Source organism: Stegostoma tigrinum, chromosome 26 (genome assembly GCF_030684315.1).
Source record: "Stegostoma tigrinum isolate sSteTig4 chromosome 26, sSteTig4.hap1, whole genome shotgun sequence".
NCBI classification, from domain to species: Eukaryota; Metazoa; Chordata; class Chondrichthyes; order Orectolobiformes; family Stegostomatidae; genus Stegostoma; species Stegostoma tigrinum.
Window position 1 is genome coordinate 11,991,019 of NC_081379.1, and position 19,171 is coordinate 12,010,189.

Here is a 19,171-nt window from a genome sequence, read left to right on the forward strand (position 1 = left end):
TACTCATTAGAGTTTAGAAGGTTGAGGGGAGATCTATTAGAAACTTACAAGATAATGTATGGTTTAGAAGGGGTGGACGCTAGGAAGTTGTTTCTGTTAGGCGGGGACACTAGGACCCGTGGGCGCAGCCTTAAAATTAGAGGGGGCAAATTCAAAACTGCAAAGTGACGACATTTCTTCAGCCAGAGAGTGGTAGGCTTGTGGAATTCATTGCAGCAGAGTGCAGTGGAGGCCGGGATGTTGGATGCCTTCCAGGCAGAGATCGACAAATTCTTGATCTCAAAAGGAATCAAGGGCTATGGGGAGAGTGCAGGGAAGTGGTTTTGAAATGCCCATCAGCCATGATTTAAATGGCGAAGTGGACTTAATGGGCTGAATGGCCTTACTTCCACTCCTATGTCTTATGGTCTTATGGGTTTATATTGTTTATTTTGGCTCTGAATATAACAAATGGAAATATTTGAAGTTTTACCTTTATAGTCCTGTAGAATATCAGGCTGCAAGTTCACCACATTGTATCTCACCATGTTGGTGTGTCTTATGTTCACACAGCCGAATCAGCATTGCTTGAAATACTCATTGACATGTTTGCTTTTTACCAGATTTTATTGGCAGAATGCTAAGCAAGATATGGGCAGAGCATTTAGTTAATGCGTGTCGAGTTTTCTTTTTAATATGTTGGTGCATATTTAGCAGTATGACACACTCTACAAGTGTTCTCAATTTTTAATTTGGAACAGCATTATGAATCCATGTTTCCTTTTAAAATATTTTTTTCAAATTTCGTGACTGTTTGCAGGTCTGGTATGTGTCATTGGCACTCTCCAAAGATCTCACCCTGCTATGGATAAAACAAGTTAAAGACCTCCTCTGGCTCTGCTGTGAGTTTCTGAAGCAGTTGAAGGTAAATTGAAACTTACACATGTAAATTTCAGTCTGTGGAGAGGAGGGGGCTGCAGTTCAAACTAAATTGCTCATTCAAAAAATAATTACTGCTTTGTTTTCAGTTGGCAATAGACAAGTATTTACTAAGCAAGTTTTTCCAACATTTTCTTTTGTACTAAGGTACCTCTAGGCCCCTGTCACTGAGCCAAGTGCTCCTGTTATTTGAATGATATTCAAATTCTCACGGAAATATACTTGTAACAACATGTTCAAAGGGGAAAGAAAATTAGTGAAAAGACATTGATGTGTGATGCATTGCTTCTGTAATTCAGTTGTTTTATAAGTGAAAGAAAATAAAGTGTCACCTAAAAATAAAATTGTTATTCAAGTATTATGAAAGCAGTAGAGCAGCTGCCTCTTGGAATTTAATAAAAAAATGGGTCAGTTCAAATTTAAGTTTGCTTAATTAAGATAAGGATTTAATTAACATGGAAATATTTTAAGTTTTTTTTTCTTGCAGCCTGATATTCTGCAAGACTGTAAGCTCATCACACTGTATCTCACCATGCTGGTCACATTCACAGACACCTCAACCTGGAAAATAATGAGAGGGAAAGGTCAGTGGCAAAAACAACCTCTAGTGTCTGTTCATGCAGTAATTAACTAATAACTAGATCTTTTTAAATCTAGATTTTGTTCAGGACCTCTGAGGTGCAGGTAATTAGTTCCTACCTAGTTTTGTTTTTTTTTGTGGGTTCTGTATTTCTCCCCTTTCTCTTGGATTTTGGCTGATCAGTGCCTCTGCTCACATGTCCAACTTTCAAACTTGTGCTTAGGTCTGATATAACAATAGCCCAGTGATTTTAGTTTGTTTGTATCCTCTTCCACTGAAGAATTGTTTTTCTCTTCTATCAGTACAACTGAAATTAAGTAGGTAAATGCAAAAGAAACTCAAATATCAACCAATTGTAAAAGTTGGAAAAGAGTAAATTAGTATCACATTTTCGATTTCAGTTTGTATTTGGAATCAGTACAACAATAAACTGGATGCACAATATTACCACGAACCCACGTGAACATTTTTTTGCTGCAATTTACTTTTCTTCCCTCTAGTTTTTTTTCTTCCCCTGTCCTCTTGAAAACGCTGACTTGTCCTGGAGCATAGAGATGGAGAGAAGGATCAGAAGTAAGAACACAAACTGATTGTTCACCTTCCATCCTCTGATCAAAAACATTGGACCGACCTTTTAAAGTTCCGACTGCTCATTCAGCACAAGTGGAGAATTAAAACTAAGCATTTTGTAGAGGCCAGCACATTTACTGATTTGTAATTTGGAATTTGTTTGTATACAGGTTTAGTCAGGCAAGTAGGCAACATATCTAAGAAATAGTAATTTTGATTTGTGACTTTGTTTAAATGATGTTTAAGGGTGTCACACTTACAGACAGTATAGAGATTTAGTGAACTTGTTCATGTTGCCAATACCATTGAATTTTCTTCCTAACAGGAGAAGTCCTGAGGCCTGCCATGAATCACGTCTGTGCAAACATCATGGGGCATCTCAATCAAAAGGGATATTACACAGTGCTACAGGTTTGTTCAAAAGTGCTGCTTAAATTTGGTGTTTAAAAAACCTAATTGTTGTAGCTACTTCATGAGGGTTGAGTTGTGTCTGATTTTAAAAAAAATACTGTTGCCTGAATACCCAATAGGAACAAAAACTCTTATCATCATTTCAGGAGGTCACTAAAAAGAAATGCTGAGAAATTCTCACGTACAGTTTCTTTTTGCTGTTTTTTATGCTGGGATGTCGGCTTTGCTGGCAAGCCCTGCATTTGTTTCTCCATCCCTAATCACCTATGAGAAGTTGGGAGTAAACTGTCTTCTTGAACCACTGCAGTCAGGTGTAGGTGTATCTGCCATGCTATTAGGCAGAGAGTTCTCAGATTTTCACTCTGTTGAAGAAGGAATGTTATTGTACTTCTAAGCCAAGATAACATGTGGCTTGAAGAGAAACTTGCAGGTGACAGGCGTGCACCCACTGTCCTAGGTGGTAGAGATTATGGGTTTGGTCAGTTTTGTAGGAAGCTTATTGAGCTACTTACTGTGCACTGTCCCACAGGGCTACTGTCTGCTTTCCGAATATGAGACAGTACAGATTGTTTGTTAGATAATAAAGTTTGGAGCTGGATGAACACAGCAGGCCAAGCAGCATCTCAGGATCACAAAAGCCTTTTTGTTTGTTTGTTTTAGACTATGCATAATGACCAACAAGCCTGATTAGTTTAACCAGCAAAAACAGGGCTGTTTATCAGATGCAGCAGCTTAAAGTCTGCCTTTACAGGCATGCACAAGTTAAAACTGATTTCATTGTGTGAATGTAAAATATAGTATCCAGAGTTTTTACTTGGTAATGGAAAATAAGTTTCTTTATCCCCAGATATTGTTAACAAATGGACTGGCAAGATCAAAACCTTCTTTGTCCAAAGGCACTTTAACCGCTGTTTTCACCCTTGCATTACGGTAAGGGAACTTTCATTCAGATCAAACTTCGTTTCTGGTACAGCTTGTCATGAAGATGGCAGATAAGCTTTCAAGATGAACCAGTCTTTTTGGAAAGGCTACATCAACAATGCAAAAAAAAATTCTTAATCGATTGTTTTACCTGTATATCTTACAGACATTAAGTAAGATACAAGTATTCTTCTTCGGCCATTGGTATTTCAGTGCAGCTAATGTCTATTTGCAAGCCATCTCCTCAAGCCGTAACTGTGGTTTGGTGTACCTTTTGGATCTCAATTTGTGGTCTGCCCCATTGTAGAGTGCAGGGGAATCATTTCTGGTGCCTCACCTTTTATTATTCTCCTGTAAAAGACAAGGGAAGGCTTTAGGAGACCTCCTCCTTCAAACAAATGAGGAGTTATATTAAAACTCATATTCTTCCTTACCTTCCTATGCTTGTTCTGTATTTTGAGATTGTTCCCAGTGGCATTCATTGAGGGTTCATTATTCAAGGAAGTTCACTTGGTGAAACCAAGTCCTGTTATTCTGATACAAATCATTGCACCATTTCTGATGGTAAACTTTGAGCAAGGTGTTTGAAAAGGAAAAACTGTCATTTCATCCATCTTATTCCATCTTTAAGTAACATCAGACAATGATTCCCAGTGAATCATGAATGAAATAACCACTCAGTTTGCCTGCCCTCTATCTTGCACACAGCAAGATCCCAGAAATAGTAATGAAATGAACGACGATGAATTTGTTTTTGGTGGTAGGTGAGGAAGTAATGTTGGCTAAAACACGCAGTTCAGTGCTCTCTTTGAATACTGATTGAATTTAGGTTTAATACGAAGAACACTGCTACCTGACTCTTGGAGATAATGTGCTAGAGTGTGGTTTGATCTCCAGAATCCTTTGGCTCCTGGTAAGTAATTGTACCAACTGCGTCGTGCTTTTGCAATGTATTAGTCTAGGTTGTCGGGGTTAACAAAAAGTTCAAATGGTTTTATTTCAGATCACATTAAAATCAGGAGGTTCCCTGGAGTTGAAATGGAATGTCCTATTTCAAGACCCTTAAGTTCTAATGGCTAAGCTACTGCTGTCTCGTAGCTATTTTCTCTCAGGCTTAACAAATTGATAGCTTCTAGATGCAAGGCCATGTTTCCTGTGCACTAAATATAAATGTTAACTATTCTAGCATAGAAAGCTATATGATAAATAGATCTCTTCTTTAGGGATTTGTTGCATTTTAGGAATAGCACATTTTCTAGCTACGAGCCTTTCTGCATCATGACCAGACCACACAATATGAGCTGTAGACTAAAATTCAGTTGGTAAAGAAGTAAGATTGTGCTAATTTCTAATACCTCAGAAACTCAAATTGTTCTTTTAAACCAGTTTAAAATCCTTAAAGGAGTTTAAGGAACTTCAAGTAATTTCTATTGTTTTTCTTGGAGGACTTTTATATGAAAAAACAAGCTTGTGTTTTCTACTAACTTCCCGAATAGCACTGCAGCAAATTAGTATTTCATGTAAGCCGGTGAAAGATTCCAGTATTTATTTCTTAGTCAATTGGACTGCGTGTGGGGCACTCTGTAAACATCCATACCAGCTGATGAGCTTACCAGGCTGGTTTCATATTCTGTTCTTTCTGAAGCAAGTGATGAAGGAGAAATCATACATCAATCTTACTTAAAATTAGATTTGTTGTAGAAAGCAACATTACTAATATCTGCCTCCTCCTTAGCCAACTCCTAGAAGTCTCTGTGCTCAGGATACTTAATCAATCCTGTGCCTCCTTAACCTTAATAAGACAATTAATATACCATCAAAATTCATCATCTTCGTTTGGCAGCCCAATATTCAAGTTTATAAACAATTGTAACTTCCTAGAGATAGCATTGAAACAAAATTGATAAATAAGTTCAAGGTATAATATTTGTGTGCATAGTTTAAGTTGACACTGTATTGTTCTATTGTAGTGTAGGTTGATTATTGAATGACATCACGGACATTAATTGTGCAATTGGTGCCCTGTTAAGGGCTTCCTCCCACTGTCACTGTTACTAATCCAGTGGTTGGGGAGATCTCATTATGTGGGGGAGCCCAATGAGCATTCTTGTGCAAGTTTGTTTGTGTGTTCCTGGGGTGAGAAGGCCCTTGTTCAGCTGTTTGCTGATATTATGACTCCATCCACCTGACGTCACTGAGCTGTGAGGTCTCATGGTGAGGGCCGTCAGTGCAGCAGTCTCTGCCTTCTCCTTCAGGTAGAGCTGCTGGCCTCCAATTAGCCGGAGGCTTTCACTTAGTGGGATGTCAGCTTCCCAGGGTCCTTGATCCTGGCCAAGTCCTAACTCTGTCCAGTTAAATGCCTGAGTGGAATTTAATTTAATTGCCCTTCCCTAGAAGAGGCTGCCTGGAACTCCCATCAGCTGTCCAGCCAATTGGCAAATTTCCAATTAATCATCTCCAATAAATCCAGTCCATTTTGTATAATATCCCTGAAGCACCTTACGCTATTTTATTACATGAATAAAATACAAAAGAACTGTGGATGCTGTAAATCAGGAGCAAAAGCAGAAGTTGCTGGAAAAGCTCAGCAAGTCTGGAAGGATCTGTGAAGAACAAAATCAGAATTAACATTTAATGTCAGGTGACCCTTCCTCACAACTGCTGGTAGCTGACAAGATGTCAGTTTATATGCAGAAAATAGGGAGTGGAATGGGTAAGGACTAAACAATAAGATAAAGGATAGAGCCCGGAGAGAGAGAGAGAGACAGCGAGAGAGAAAGAGCAGTTGGATAGACAGAGGAATTGATAACTATCTGGTCAGGAGGATGAATAGCTGTTAATGGGGACTGTCAGTGACTAACAACAGGTGGTATGTAATAAGAAAGCGTGGTGTGTGGGGTAAAGGGCTAGGACTTGGGAGAGTTTAGGCCCTAAAGCTTTTGAACTCAATATTGAATCCGGAGGGTTGCAGGGTCCTAAGCGGAAAATAGGGTGTTGTTCTCCCAGCTTGTATTGAGCTTTGCTGGAATACTGTAGCAAACCAGAGTCAGAGATGTTGGCCAGTGAACAGTGTGGTGTGTTAAAGTGGTAGTGGTAAAAGCTCAGGATCTTTTTTACAAGCAGAAAGTAGATTTCCTGTGAAGCAGTCACCCAGTCTACACTTCATTTCCCTAATATAGAGGAGACCACATTGTTAGTGACAAATGCATTAGATTGGATTCTGGGAAGCTATTTTGTTACAAGTGTTTTATAATTTTAAGTGGCAAAAAATAGTGATGCAAATCTTCCAGTCACTGGATCATTGAAGACCAGATGTATGACCAGAAGTGCATGCTTCAACCCTGCAGAAGTCTCAGTACTCTGGATTACAACAAATTTAAAGAGAAGCTTCAACGTCCAATGGGCAATTTCTCAGCTTTCCAAGATCCTCTCTGCAAATCTTGGACTCTGTGTTGGACACTTGGGATAATTGTGTGGAACTGACAAATTATTTGACAAGAAAATGTTATAGGAAATCCCTAGGGTAACTCCAGCATCCTGCAACTGCATCCCCCCACCTCCGGCCATTACCTCTCTCTGGGTAGCTGGCAGGTCAGGAGGACATTCACCTGCCTGCCACAGTACCCACCTGCACGCTGTACCCATTCACTGACATTCATGAAGTCAGTGCTGTAAAGTGGGGTGCCCTGACTTCCCTCTGAATCTACAGCACAGTGATAAAACTCTTGAGGGTCACTGCACTGCGCATCTCAATGAAAAAAGAGTTCAGGAGATCTGGCAAGAAATGCAATGCAGCTTTGAGGTTGAGGGAAATTCAAGCAGGGTAATGATGATTGTTGCTTCTTGGAAAATATGAACCATTGTATTTTATAATTAAAGTCAATCTCTAGGGAGAAAGAAATGGTAAGATATGCCAATTAAATTAAATGATGAGTTGGAGGAGAATTATGTTGGACATAAACTGATTGGGGCAAATGATCTGCTTCTTTGTTGTGAGTTCCCTGTGTAATATTTTTGGTTTAATCAACTTGTAGTCATGTACATTTTTGTTTAAAGTAATAGTTTACTTTCTTTTTCCAGCCCAGTGGTTGCTGCCCAATTCTCAGACAACCTGCTCCGTTCCTTTCTGCTGCACATAATGTCAGTTCCTGCGCTGGTGACACATCTGTCTACATTAGTACCTGAGGTAAGAAGTCTCACAACCAAAACTCTACTTGCAGCTTTTTATCCATTTATGTAGATACCTTTCTACCCAGTTATATTTTTTGAAAAGTGTACTTCTTTCAACCAGCATTCCCTACTCCCCATATAGCCAGAGTCCCTTCAATTTTCAGTTTCTTCCGATGCATTTATCAATGAGAACAGGATAGCTTACTCTCAATAAGCATCTATCAATTTCATTGAAAGAATGACAGCAGTTAACAAATGGTTCCCACTCTTCCTTGTTCCCTTCAGAATGCGTAGCTAATATTAAAAAAGATCTGAAACTGTTATGCCTTACAGGGATAGAGTGCTGGAAATCAAGTCCCCCAATGATGGAGATGTCACAAACATGTTAAAAAATTTAAAATATACGCAGAATTCCCCAATTTACCTGACTTTTAGACTCAAGATGATAAAAAGCATAGACTATGTTTGTGTACTTAACAAGAATTACTATTTATTACAAATAAATAGATTTTAGTTACAGTAAAACATTATGAACCTTTGGCATGTAACCGTACCAGTTAAAACTTTAACTCCCTTATAAATTTTCCCAACACACACATACAGACAGCCACATAGAAAATAAAAATGGATAATATGGGTGAGGGAAAGATTGCAAAAGCAGTGTTATGATCCATGTCCCAGGGTTTGTTAAGATAATCCTTTTGGCTTGCCAAAACCTGCTGCTCCTTATCTTCAGCTACACTCACTTGCTTACAGAAAGCATAGGTAGCTGGTTCAGGTACAGAGTCTCTGACTTATTTGTAATAACCACAGCTTACAATAACTGCTGAGAAAAAAAAGTAAGTTAGCTTTCTTCACCTATCATAAGGAAAATATTAAAAGATTTTAAGGACATTATAGCAGGGCACTTGGATAAGTTTAAAGGTAATCAGGAAGAGCCAACATGGTTTGTCAAAGGGAATTTTTTTCTTATTGAATTCCAGAAACAGTGACTTGTGCTCTGGATAATAAGGAACCAGTGTTGTACTTAGCTTTCCAAAAGGTATTTGATAAGGTGCCACTCAAAGTTTATGGCAGAAAATTAAAGCCCATGATTTTTAGGGTAACATAGTGGCATGGATAGAAGATTTGCTGGCAAACAGGAAGCAGAGAGTGGGAATACATGTGTCTTTTTCGGGCTGGCAGGATGTCGCGAGAGGTGTGTGACAGGGGTCAGTGCTGGGCCCTCAGTTCTTTACAATTTATATAAATGATTTAGGTGAATGGACTGAAGAATGGTAGTTAAATTTGTTGGTGACACAAACATAGATAAGAAAATGAGTTGTGAAGAGGACAGAGGGAGCCTAGAGAGGGATTTGACAGTTAAGTGAGTGGGCAAAGATCTAGCAAATAGACTATAATGTGGAAAAATGTGAAATTGACCATTTTGGCAGAAAGAATAAAAAAGATGCATGTTATTGAAACGGTGAGATGTTGCAGAATTCTGAGATGCAGAGATCTGGGTGTCCTAGCGCATAAATCACGGAAGGCTATTATGCAGGTACAGTAAGTAATCAGGAAAGCTAATAGAATAGAAAGCTAATAGAACACCTCCGCTTGGTTCGCACTAAACAACTGCACCTCCCAGTCACGAACCATTTTAACTCCCCTTCCCATTCCTCAGACGACATGTCCATCATGGGCCTCATGCAGTGCCACAATGATGCCAGCCGAAGGCAAGAACAGCAACTCATATTCCACTTGGGAACCCTGCAGTCCATTGGTATCAATGTGGACTTACAAGCTTCAAAATCTCCCCTTGCCCCACTGCATCCCAAAACTAGCCTGGCCTGTCTCCACTTCCCTAACCTGTTCTTCCTCTCACCCATCCCTTCCTCTGACCTCAAGCCGCACCTCCATTTCCTACCTACTACCTCATCCCCCCTCCTTGACCTGTCCGTCTTCCCCGGACTGACCTATCCCCTTCCTACCTCCCCACCTGTACTCGCCTCTCCACCTATCTTCTTTTCTCTCCATCTTCGGGTACGCCTCCCCCTCTCTCCCTATTTATTCCAGAACACTCTCCCCATCCCCCTCTCTGATGAAGTGTCTAGGCCCGAAACATCAGCTTTTGTGCTCCTGAGATGCTGCTTGGCCTGCTGTGTTCATCCAGCTTCACACTTTGTTATCTTGGATTCTCCAGCATCTGCAGTTCCCATTATCACAAGCTAATAGAATGTTATGCTTTATTAAAAGAGGAGCTGAATAGAAGAGTTAAGGAGATTATGCTTCAGTTATGAAGAGCATTCATGAGTCTGCATCTTATTTACTGTGTACAGTCTGCCTTTGTACTTACAGAAGGATATTAATATGTTAGAAGCAGTTGAGAGGAGGTTTACTAGATTAATACCTGGAATGAGCAGCTTGCTGAGGATTGGCTGTCTGACAGAAGACAGAGAGTTGGGATAAAAGGCTCTTTATCGGAATGGCAACTGGTGATATGTGGTGTCCCGCAGGTTTCAGTGTTGGGGCCGCAGCTGTTCACTTTATATATTAATGATCTGGATGAAGGGACTGGGGGCATTCTGGTGAAGTTTGCTGATGATACGAAGTTAGGTGGACAGGCAGGTAGTACTGAGGAAGTGGGGAGGCTGCAGAAAGATTTAGACAGTTTAGGAAAGTAGTCTAGGAAATAGTTGATGAAATTCAGCATGAGCAAATGCGAGGTTTTGCACTTTGGAAAAAAGAATACAGGCACAGACTATTTTCTAAACAGTGAGAAAATTCATAAAGCTGAAGTAAAAGAGATCTGGGAGTGCTAGTCCGGGATTCTCTAAAGGTTAACTTGCAGGTTGAGTCCATGATGAAGAAAGCTAATGTAATGTTGTCACTTGTCTCAAGGGCGTTGGAATATAAAAGCAGTGATGTGCTTCTGAGACTTTAATAAGCACTAGTTAGGCCCCATTTAGAATACTGTGTCCCAATATTCAGCCCCACACCTCAGGAAGGACATACTGGCACTGGACCGTATCCAGTGGAGATTCACACGGATGATCCCTGGAATGGCGGGCCTAATGTACGATGAACGGCTCAGGATCCTGGGATTGTATTCATTGGAGTTGAGAAGTTTGAGAGGAGATCTGATAGAAATATACAAGATAATGCATGGCTTAGAAAGGGTGGACGCTGGGAAGTTGTTTCCGATAGGCAGGGAGACTAGGACCCGTTGGCCCAGCCTTAGAATTAGAGGGGGTAAATTTAGAATGGAAATGAGGAGATATTTCTTTAGCCAGAGAGTGGTGGGCCTGTAGAATTCATTGCCACAGAGTGCAGTGGAGGCCGGGATGTTAAATGTCTTCGAGGCAGAGATTGATAATTTCTTGATCTTGCAAGGAATTGAGGGCTAGGGGGAGAGTGCAAGTAAGTGGAGTTGAAATGCCCATCAGCCATGATTAAATGGCAGAGTGGATTCGATGGGCTGAATGACCTTACTTCCACTCCTATGTCTTGTGGTCTTATGAAAACTAGGCCTGCATTCCCTCAAACTTAGAAGAGTGAAAGGTGATTCAGTTGAAATATACAAGATTTGACTGGGTGGATGTGGAAAGTTTGCTCTTGTAGGAGACTTGAGAGCTGTGTGTGATAGTTTAAAGTTAAGAGGTTGTCTGTTTAAGGCAGGGAAGAAATTTCTTCCTCAGAGTTGAGAGACTTTGGAATTCCCTTTCTCAAAATGCAGAGGATGCAGAATCGTTAAATATTTTCAAAGCACAGGTAGGTACATTCTTGATTACCAAAGGGATGAAAGATGAATGGGGATATGCAGGAATATAGGGTTGAGGTTAAAATCAGATCAGCCAGGATCTTACTGAATGGTGGAGCAGGCTCAAAGGGCCAATCAGCCGAACACACATGCACATGCGTGCACACACAGTAATGCTTCCAGTGAATGTCAGGTCAATTCCTTTTAAATGGTGCAGCAGTCCTTCGACTGTCCTTGGCTTTTAAAATAGTCCTTTTCCCATTTCAAACCACAATCAAAAAGATACCAAAATATAAAATGAAGGCATGGTCTTTAGTACAGAAATACTAGAATTATAGAATGGGATGATCAGTACTTGAAGGTGAATGGTGGTTTTCCTTCAGGTGTTGGTGATGCTGTGTCGGTTTTCTAGTGTTTTTTGTTTTCATTTCAGATTTGTTATTTTTGACCGGTTTCTGCATTATGCAACACTGCAATGTGTGCATTCATACCTCCTAGATTCTCCACCTTTCTACTCCTATGTTATCTGAAATTAAAGTTTTTAAAATTAGTTGGTATATTTTAGTCGTGTCTGCAAAGACTGAAATCACCTCTCTATCTCTCTCTCTCTCTCAGCGTGTTGTACAAGCAGACACATCACACAAGCTTTTCATTTAAGGGAAAGATTAGTAGGAAATACTACCGGTACATCAGAGGCTAATAAAAAACATTTTCAATGCCCTGATCGAATCAAAAATAATAAAATACTGAGATTTGATTGGAATCTTCTTTACGACCCCTTTTTCTTCTGGTACCATTTTCCAGAAAATGTTTCCTGCCTCATAATAAAATGTGTGAAGGTTTGGCCTCACATTGTTCCATTTACAAAAGGAAATGTCATTGATGCTATTACTGTAACTGTTCTGTTTTGAGAGCAGTTACCTTTGACATGTGTGCGCTGCTGGTTTACTCCATTTCCTTGCATTTTATCTTGTGATACACATCTGTATTGTGTGATGCACAATAATCATTTGCTTTACATTTTAAACTAGGTAGGAGGTTTGAGAGGAACGGTTTTTTGCTGTTATCGTGGCAGTTTCTGAGTGAGACTCTGAGCTAACAGTGGTGTAATTTGTCTGTCTCACACCAAAATTCTCTGATACCGCATCCACTTTGCCACCAGATATCCTTTCAGCTTCTCACCTGATGTTAATGAATTGTCCCGTTCTCTTCAGTGCATGGCTATGGTCCATTCCCATGAGTTGCTACGGAAATTCATCTTGTTTTTAAGTCGAGACGAGCAATGTAGTGATATCTGCGTGTGCTTGGAGGGAAGCCATACACTTTGTCTGCAGGGTGAGTGTTCCAAGGATAGCAACTTATTTAAGGTTATGCTTACTTTGGCAAAATAAAAGCATTGTGTGCCAGGTTGCCATTTATCCTGTATATCACTGATTGAGTGGACCCCAGTTTTGTATTCTGAAGTAAGGTAATACCAGGGCAGTCTGAGAGTGATATAAAAGATTATTGGAAGGGATTACAAGGCAGGTTTCAGATAACATGACCTAAACATGATTTCCCTTCCTGAACAGTTAATACTACAATTTGTTTGAATGCTTCTAGGACATTGAGGGAGAAAATAAATTCCCAGTATTCACCATTATCAGAGGGTTTTTGTTGATAAACTACATGTGAATTTTGTTTAACCTTGCATAAGATGTCTCCCATGGCTTGATTAATTTACTGATACTCACTGTTCAAGCTCACCCATGAAGGGAAATTTGGCTAAGTGTTAAAAAGCTGCAAGTGCTTAACGAACCAGAGCCGAGTATGAGTCAGTGCAGTCAAGAACAGTGAAGGGAAAATTGGGAGGGGAACTGAATTAAGTTAATCTTATTTGGACTATGGAACAGAATAGTCTCTGAATATTGATAAAAGTGGCTGTTGGTCCTTAACTTTCATTTTTTTCAAAATTAAATTTGTCCAACCTGACACAGGGAATCTAATTTATCTGGCCTACCTGTCTGAGAAAGTTTTGGAGGAGGAGACAAATCACTTGGTCACTGTGCTGACTGCCATGCTGTCGTATTGCCAGAAATATGTATCTCAGAAGAAGTCCAACCTGACGCACTGGCACCCAGTACTTGGCTGGTTCTCACAGACTGTTGATTATGGGTATGTGCTAGCAGTGGATGCCTGTATCATTAAGTTTATCTGATAATGTCTGTCAAGGTCATATTGTGTTTATTTCATTTCCCTATTCGTTGACCTCTGTAAGATGAGCCTCTCTCGGTGGTATCAGTGGTTTAGTATTTTCATTTGTGCTGTGTTTAATGTGTACTTTTGCTTGTCCTGGAAGGATTTGATATTAACACTGTGGAAAAAATGGTGTCAAAATGTTCCTTAACAACTGGTGCTTATTGTCATTAATTTGCAATTGTTCTGACCATTTTGCAATACAGTTTTTTTTTCTGATTATTTAGTGATTTAGTAAACTGTCTTCTAAATCCCAACTTGGTTGATGGCTTAAACTTTCCTTGTTGTTTTGTAAGAGTCTGAAGTGAAATCCATTATGGAAACCTGAAAAATATCATTGAGTTTGAGTCCAAAATATATGTCATAACATAATTGAGCACTAAATCCCACCATTTTAGACGATTCCTCAAGAATAATTGATGTTGCAATAATATCTGGTTAGAAAAGTGGGTTTGATTGGGAAGTAAGTGTCACTATTTCAGTTGAACACACACAAATTAAAAAGATTTAAAGGTAAAGATTGATTTAGGAGTTAGCCATGATGAACTCCATTAAGGCTAGCAGGAAAAGAATATACCTAAAAGGGATTGTGGAGAATTGATGCACATTGTATCACAGGTGGTCCCAGATTTATGAGCATCTGACTTACAATAGTTGTACTTATGAACGTAATCCCATGTAGGGATTTTAAAGATCTGACATACAAACATTTCCTGTACTCTCAAATGTCTATTTTATATCGTTCTGGTTTGTGTTGCAACTTGCATACAGATCGACTTGCGAACGGATCCTGGAGGCTGCGTGTAATTAAATTCGTGCCTACCATAGATAAGAAAAACAGTTGTAAAATGTAAAAATATAGTTCAATAAACAGGAGGCCTGGCTAGACACATGGTAACATCACACCTGGCCATGAAAGTAAAATGTTAATTACAGAGTACTGGATAAATTGTTTCAATCGTACAAACTTAAAGCTTTGACCATTTGTGAAATTGGTTCGCTTCAACTCAGCAGACAAAAGTTATGAAGGAAATACATCTGATCGAAGTTAACCCTAAAGAGTTAAAAGCTATATATTACTTAATTGCAGAAAATACTAATGTAGACATTGTCCTCAAATTGACTGTTTCAGACAAGGCAACCAGAAAGACAATTTGTGTGTTAAAATAGAAAATCTCTCACTGGTGCAGTGGAAGGTCCTCTCCTGAAGTTGGACTAAAGACATATGGTGTAGCAATATTAAACCAGCTTGACGCTCAGCCTTTTCCCCAATCAGATTGCCTTATGAAAGCCTGTTTCTCACTTGTGATATACCAGTGCATGTGATGGTTTGAGTCTAAAACTTGAGGTTCCGGTTCTTTCCTTCAATATTGACATTTTCACGTTGAGCTGTGCTTTATAAAATTCAGTTTTCACCTAACAATAAAAGTTAAGCCACAAACGAATAAAGTCCATGACAATAAAATGCAAACTTAATAGGTGTGATTGCAGAAGTGTAACTCGAGGAAAATTTCTCCCATGACTCCTTCATTGTGTCTCTTCTCAGGTTAAATGAAGCAATGCCTCTAGTCACCAAGCAATTACAGTACTTGTGGAGTGTGCGGGTAATTCGCATGCTGTTCCATGATGTGTTGAGTAAGAAACTGACTGAGACCCAAGACATGGCAAATACTCAATTCTCTAGTCCTTCGAACAACATTCATGTCAAAAGTAAGCAAGTGTTTTAGTTTGCATTTTTAATAAAACACAGTAATCTAAGGGCCCAGCTTCCCTGATGGTTCAGTGCACATCTGAATTGCCCATTTGTAGTATCAAGCCCTGCAGACCTTTGGACTGATCTCAGCCGAGGCATTACACATGGCCTCAGCATCTCTGAGCTTGAAGGGGATGGGGAATGTATTAGACAGGGTTTCTCCTGCTCATGGCCTTTGTGGACACTAAGTAAAGGCTGTATTTTGCTTATGTCCTAACTGTTTAGACTCATAATTGAAAAATCATTATGACAAGGAGGTACATGGAGCCACAGACATCTGAGGCACCAAATCTCATATGTCAGTACTGTAAAGGAAGAAGAAAACGGGTGGAAACGTGATTTGCATTTGAAAGTAGACAGCTGTGTGATGTGTCTGGCGGCAAAATGCTTCTTTCATTTCCAGCTCTTGGATTGGAAACTCTACCCGACCATAGAAATAAGCCTTCCCCCTTTCCTGTGGCAATAACCTATCCAGCTGAAATGAGATTGGTGTATTTTGTCTTGTGCAAAGCCTGTGCTTTGCCTGGAAATGCATGCTTCTAGCAGTGGGAAATTGGGAACGTGCTACAGTCAGTATCCAGAAGAGTATAAAAAGACCTTTCCATATAATGAGAGATAATGGAAACTGCAGATGCTGGAGAATCCAAGATAACAAAGTGTGGAGCTGGATGAACACAGGTCAAGCAGCATCTCAGGAGCACAAAAGCTGATATTTCAGGCCTAGACCCTTCATCAGAGAGGCCCTTCATCAGAAGGGTCTAGGCCCGAAACGTCAGCTTTTGTGCTCCTGAGATGCTGCTTGGCCTGCTGTGCTCATCCAGCTACACGGTTTGTTATCTTTCCATATAATGGTTTGATTTTTCTCCTAGATCTCTTCATACGAGCATTTCAGAAGTCGGCGTCCATGCGAAACATTCTGAAGCCAGTGGGTGGGAAGCGTGTGGACTCTCCTGAAGTGCAAAAGGTCTGCAGTATCTGTGTGCTATATCAGACAGCACTGACTACACTCACTCAGATTCGACTCCAGATTCTCACAGGTCAGTTTTGTATTTTGGAGAATCCCGATAAAATCAGTGTTTTTTTGTGTTTCAGACAAGATATATTTCCACATGAATGAAGTTGCAGTCAGGTATTCAACGGAAAGGGATTTCACCCAACCAACTATCTACAATGGAGCATCATTCACCTGAGGATGAGAAGTTTTTCCAGTGTAATTTTCCCAATTGCCATTTCTAATTTATATACTTGTTAAATATTTATTCACTTTTGAAGCTGTAATAGATTCTGTTTCCACTATTATTTCAACTAAGCCTCTGCAACGTCTCTAAGTAAATACTTTTTCTTTTCTTTTGGTGATCATTTTGAATTTGTGCTCTCCAATTACCAACTCGATGGAAATAATTTTTGTTTCTTTACCTTCTAAATGCATTTCAAAATTTTGTTGAAACTTTCCTTTCCTGAATGAAAAGGCAAGTTGTTTTTCACTAATTTCATTATTACTAAAGCCTTTAATCCCTCCTATCATTTTAACAAGTCTCTTCTGGACCCCTTCTGTTATCTAGGCTTCAATCCTAAAGAAGGTCCCCAAAACTTTACAGAATACTTTTGTGACTTTGCCACTTTCGCCCAAGTTTAGAGTGACCTTTTTTAATATTGGTCTATAAAATCTAGATTCAAAAACAGCTTTTTCAATTTAGTCTCTCACGTTTAGGAATCACGTGAGGCATTGTATCAATTGACTGAGTCATTCGGAAAACCTAGTAAATAAAAAAAACTAAAAATATCTAAAATAAAATGTGAGATGTAAATGGGGAGATCAACATATGTACATTGTAAATGATTTTTGATGGGGGCTTCATGATGAATTGATTGCACATTCTTACCTATCATGTATGCAGGGATTGGGACTTTGTGTTTTGAATAGTTTTGTATTTGTTTCAGGGTTGACCTATTTGGATGATTTGTTGCCCAAGCTGTGGGCATTCATTTGTGAGCTAGGGCCCCAAGGGGGCCTGAAGCTTTTCCTTGAGTGCCTGAACAATGATACTGAGGAATCCAAGTGTCTTCTTGCAATGCTGATGTTGTTTTGTGACTGCTCACGGCACCTGATCACGTAAGTTTATGTGAGATTTGGGATAAACCTGCATGGGGTAGTGGGTTGATCAGGGAGGAACAGAACAATCTAGTTTAAAGGGGAGCAGAAGTTAAAGATCAGGTCCTTCTGCTCTAAAATACTTCCTAATTTTATAGATTAAATTCGTAAGAAAAGCAATCATTCATTTTGTTTTTAAATGTCCTTTCTCTTGTCTGTGCAATGTCAGATGGGATCATGCCCTCCAGACAGCCTGGTAACCTGACTGGTGAGAAATGTCAATAAAAGAGCAAATCATATCAAATGTTCCAATGCTTATTCTCATGGAAAGAACATTTGTCACAATTCTAAACCAAAACTGTCTCTGTGTTGAACCCCAGAATATGGGAGAGATACTAAATGAATGTTTTCTGCCAGGTTTTACTGTGGAAAAATAAATTTCGATGTTTTAAAAACAGTTAACACTGCAGAAGAGGAAGTTCAGGAGGCCTTGGAGAATATAAAGGCAGACAAATCTCCAGAGCCTGATCTAATGTATCCCAGAATATTGTGGGAAGTAAGGAAGGAAATCATGAGACCCCTTGCAGAACTACTTGCATCATCTATTACTCTGGGTGAGGTGCCTGATGACTGGACGTTATCTAATGTTGTACCTTTGTTTAAGAAAGGTTGTAAGGAGAAACAGGGGAACTATAGACTTGTGAGTCTAACATCGGTCATGGGTAAATTGTTGAAGGTGATGGTAAAAGATAGGAGTTATGGACATTTAGAGAGGCAAAAATTGACTAGGAATAGTCAGCATGGTTTTGTGCGAGGAAAATCATGTCTCACAAAGTTGTTTTCTGAGGAAGTTACCAAAAAGATTGCTGAAGGCAGAGCGGTAGACATTGTTTACTTGGGCTTTAGTAAAGCCTTTGACAAATTTCTACTTGGTAGACTAATTAGTAAGGTTAGATCACGTGGAATTCGAGTGAGTTTGCAAATTTGATAAATAATTGGCTTAACGGCTAGAGACAAAGATTGGATCAGTTCTGGGTCCTCTTCTGTTTGTCATTTATATAAATGATTTAGATGAAAATATGGAAGGCAAGGTTAGTAAGTTTGCGGACGACACCAAAATTAGTGGCATAGTAGGCAGTGCAGATGGTTTTCTGAGATCACAAAGAGATCTTGATCAAATGGGTCAATGGGCTGAAAAATGGCAGGTGGAGGTATTGCATTTTGGTACAACAAATGAGTGTAAGGCTTACACAATTCATGGTAGGGCCTTGGATAGTGCTGTAGAACAGAGGGACCCAGGGGTGCAGGTGCATAATTCCTTCTGATGTTTGTGTCACATATAAATAGGATAATTAAAAAGGTGAGATAACAAGGTGTCAAGCTGGATGAACACAGCAGGCCAAGCAGCATCAGAGGAGCAAGAAAGCTGATGTTTTGGGCCGAGACACTTCTTCAGAAAATGAAGAAGGATCTAGGCCCGAAACATCAGCTTTCCTGCTCCTCTGATGCTGCTTGGCCTGCTGTGTTCATCCAGCTCTCAACACCTTGTGATTTCAGATTCTGCAGCATCTGCAGTTCCTACTATCTCTGGTTTAAAAAGGTGCTTGGCACACTTGCCTTTATTGCACAATGCTTTGAGTGTAGGAGTTGGGAAGTCATTTTGAGGTTGTACAGGGCATTGGTGAGGCCTTTTCTGGAATACTGAGGTATTCTGGTCACCCAGTTATAGGCAGGATATTATCAAGCTGGAGAGGGTTTGGAAGAGATTTACCTGGGTGTTGT

The 19,171-nt window shown here is 39.7% G+C and overlaps 1 protein-coding gene across 5 annotated transcripts in view; it reads left to right on the forward strand.

Moving 5' to 3' along the window:
* Nucleotides 1-19,171, forward strand: part of ube3b (ubiquitin protein ligase E3B) — a 57,462-nt gene that overhangs the window by 10,866 nt on the left and 27,425 nt on the right. For all 5 annotated transcript variants that reach the window (XM_048555858.2, XM_048555857.2, XM_048555856.2 and 2 more), the window contains 10 exons: nt 800-904; nt 1,406-1,502; nt 2,394-2,479; nt 3,327-3,409; nt 7,481-7,586; nt 12,524-12,644; nt 13,286-13,463; nt 15,091-15,254; nt 16,167-16,334; nt 17,239-17,410. In XM_048555858.2, coding sequence (XP_048411815.1) covers nt 800-904; nt 1,406-1,502; nt 2,394-2,479; nt 3,327-3,409; nt 7,481-7,586; nt 12,524-12,644; nt 13,286-13,463; nt 15,091-15,254; nt 16,167-16,334; nt 17,239-17,410 — 1,280 coding nt within the window. The remainder of the gene's footprint in view (nt 1-799; nt 905-1,405; nt 1,503-2,393; nt 2,480-3,326; nt 3,410-7,480; nt 7,587-12,523; nt 12,645-13,285; nt 13,464-15,090; nt 15,255-16,166; nt 16,335-17,238; nt 17,411-19,171) is intronic.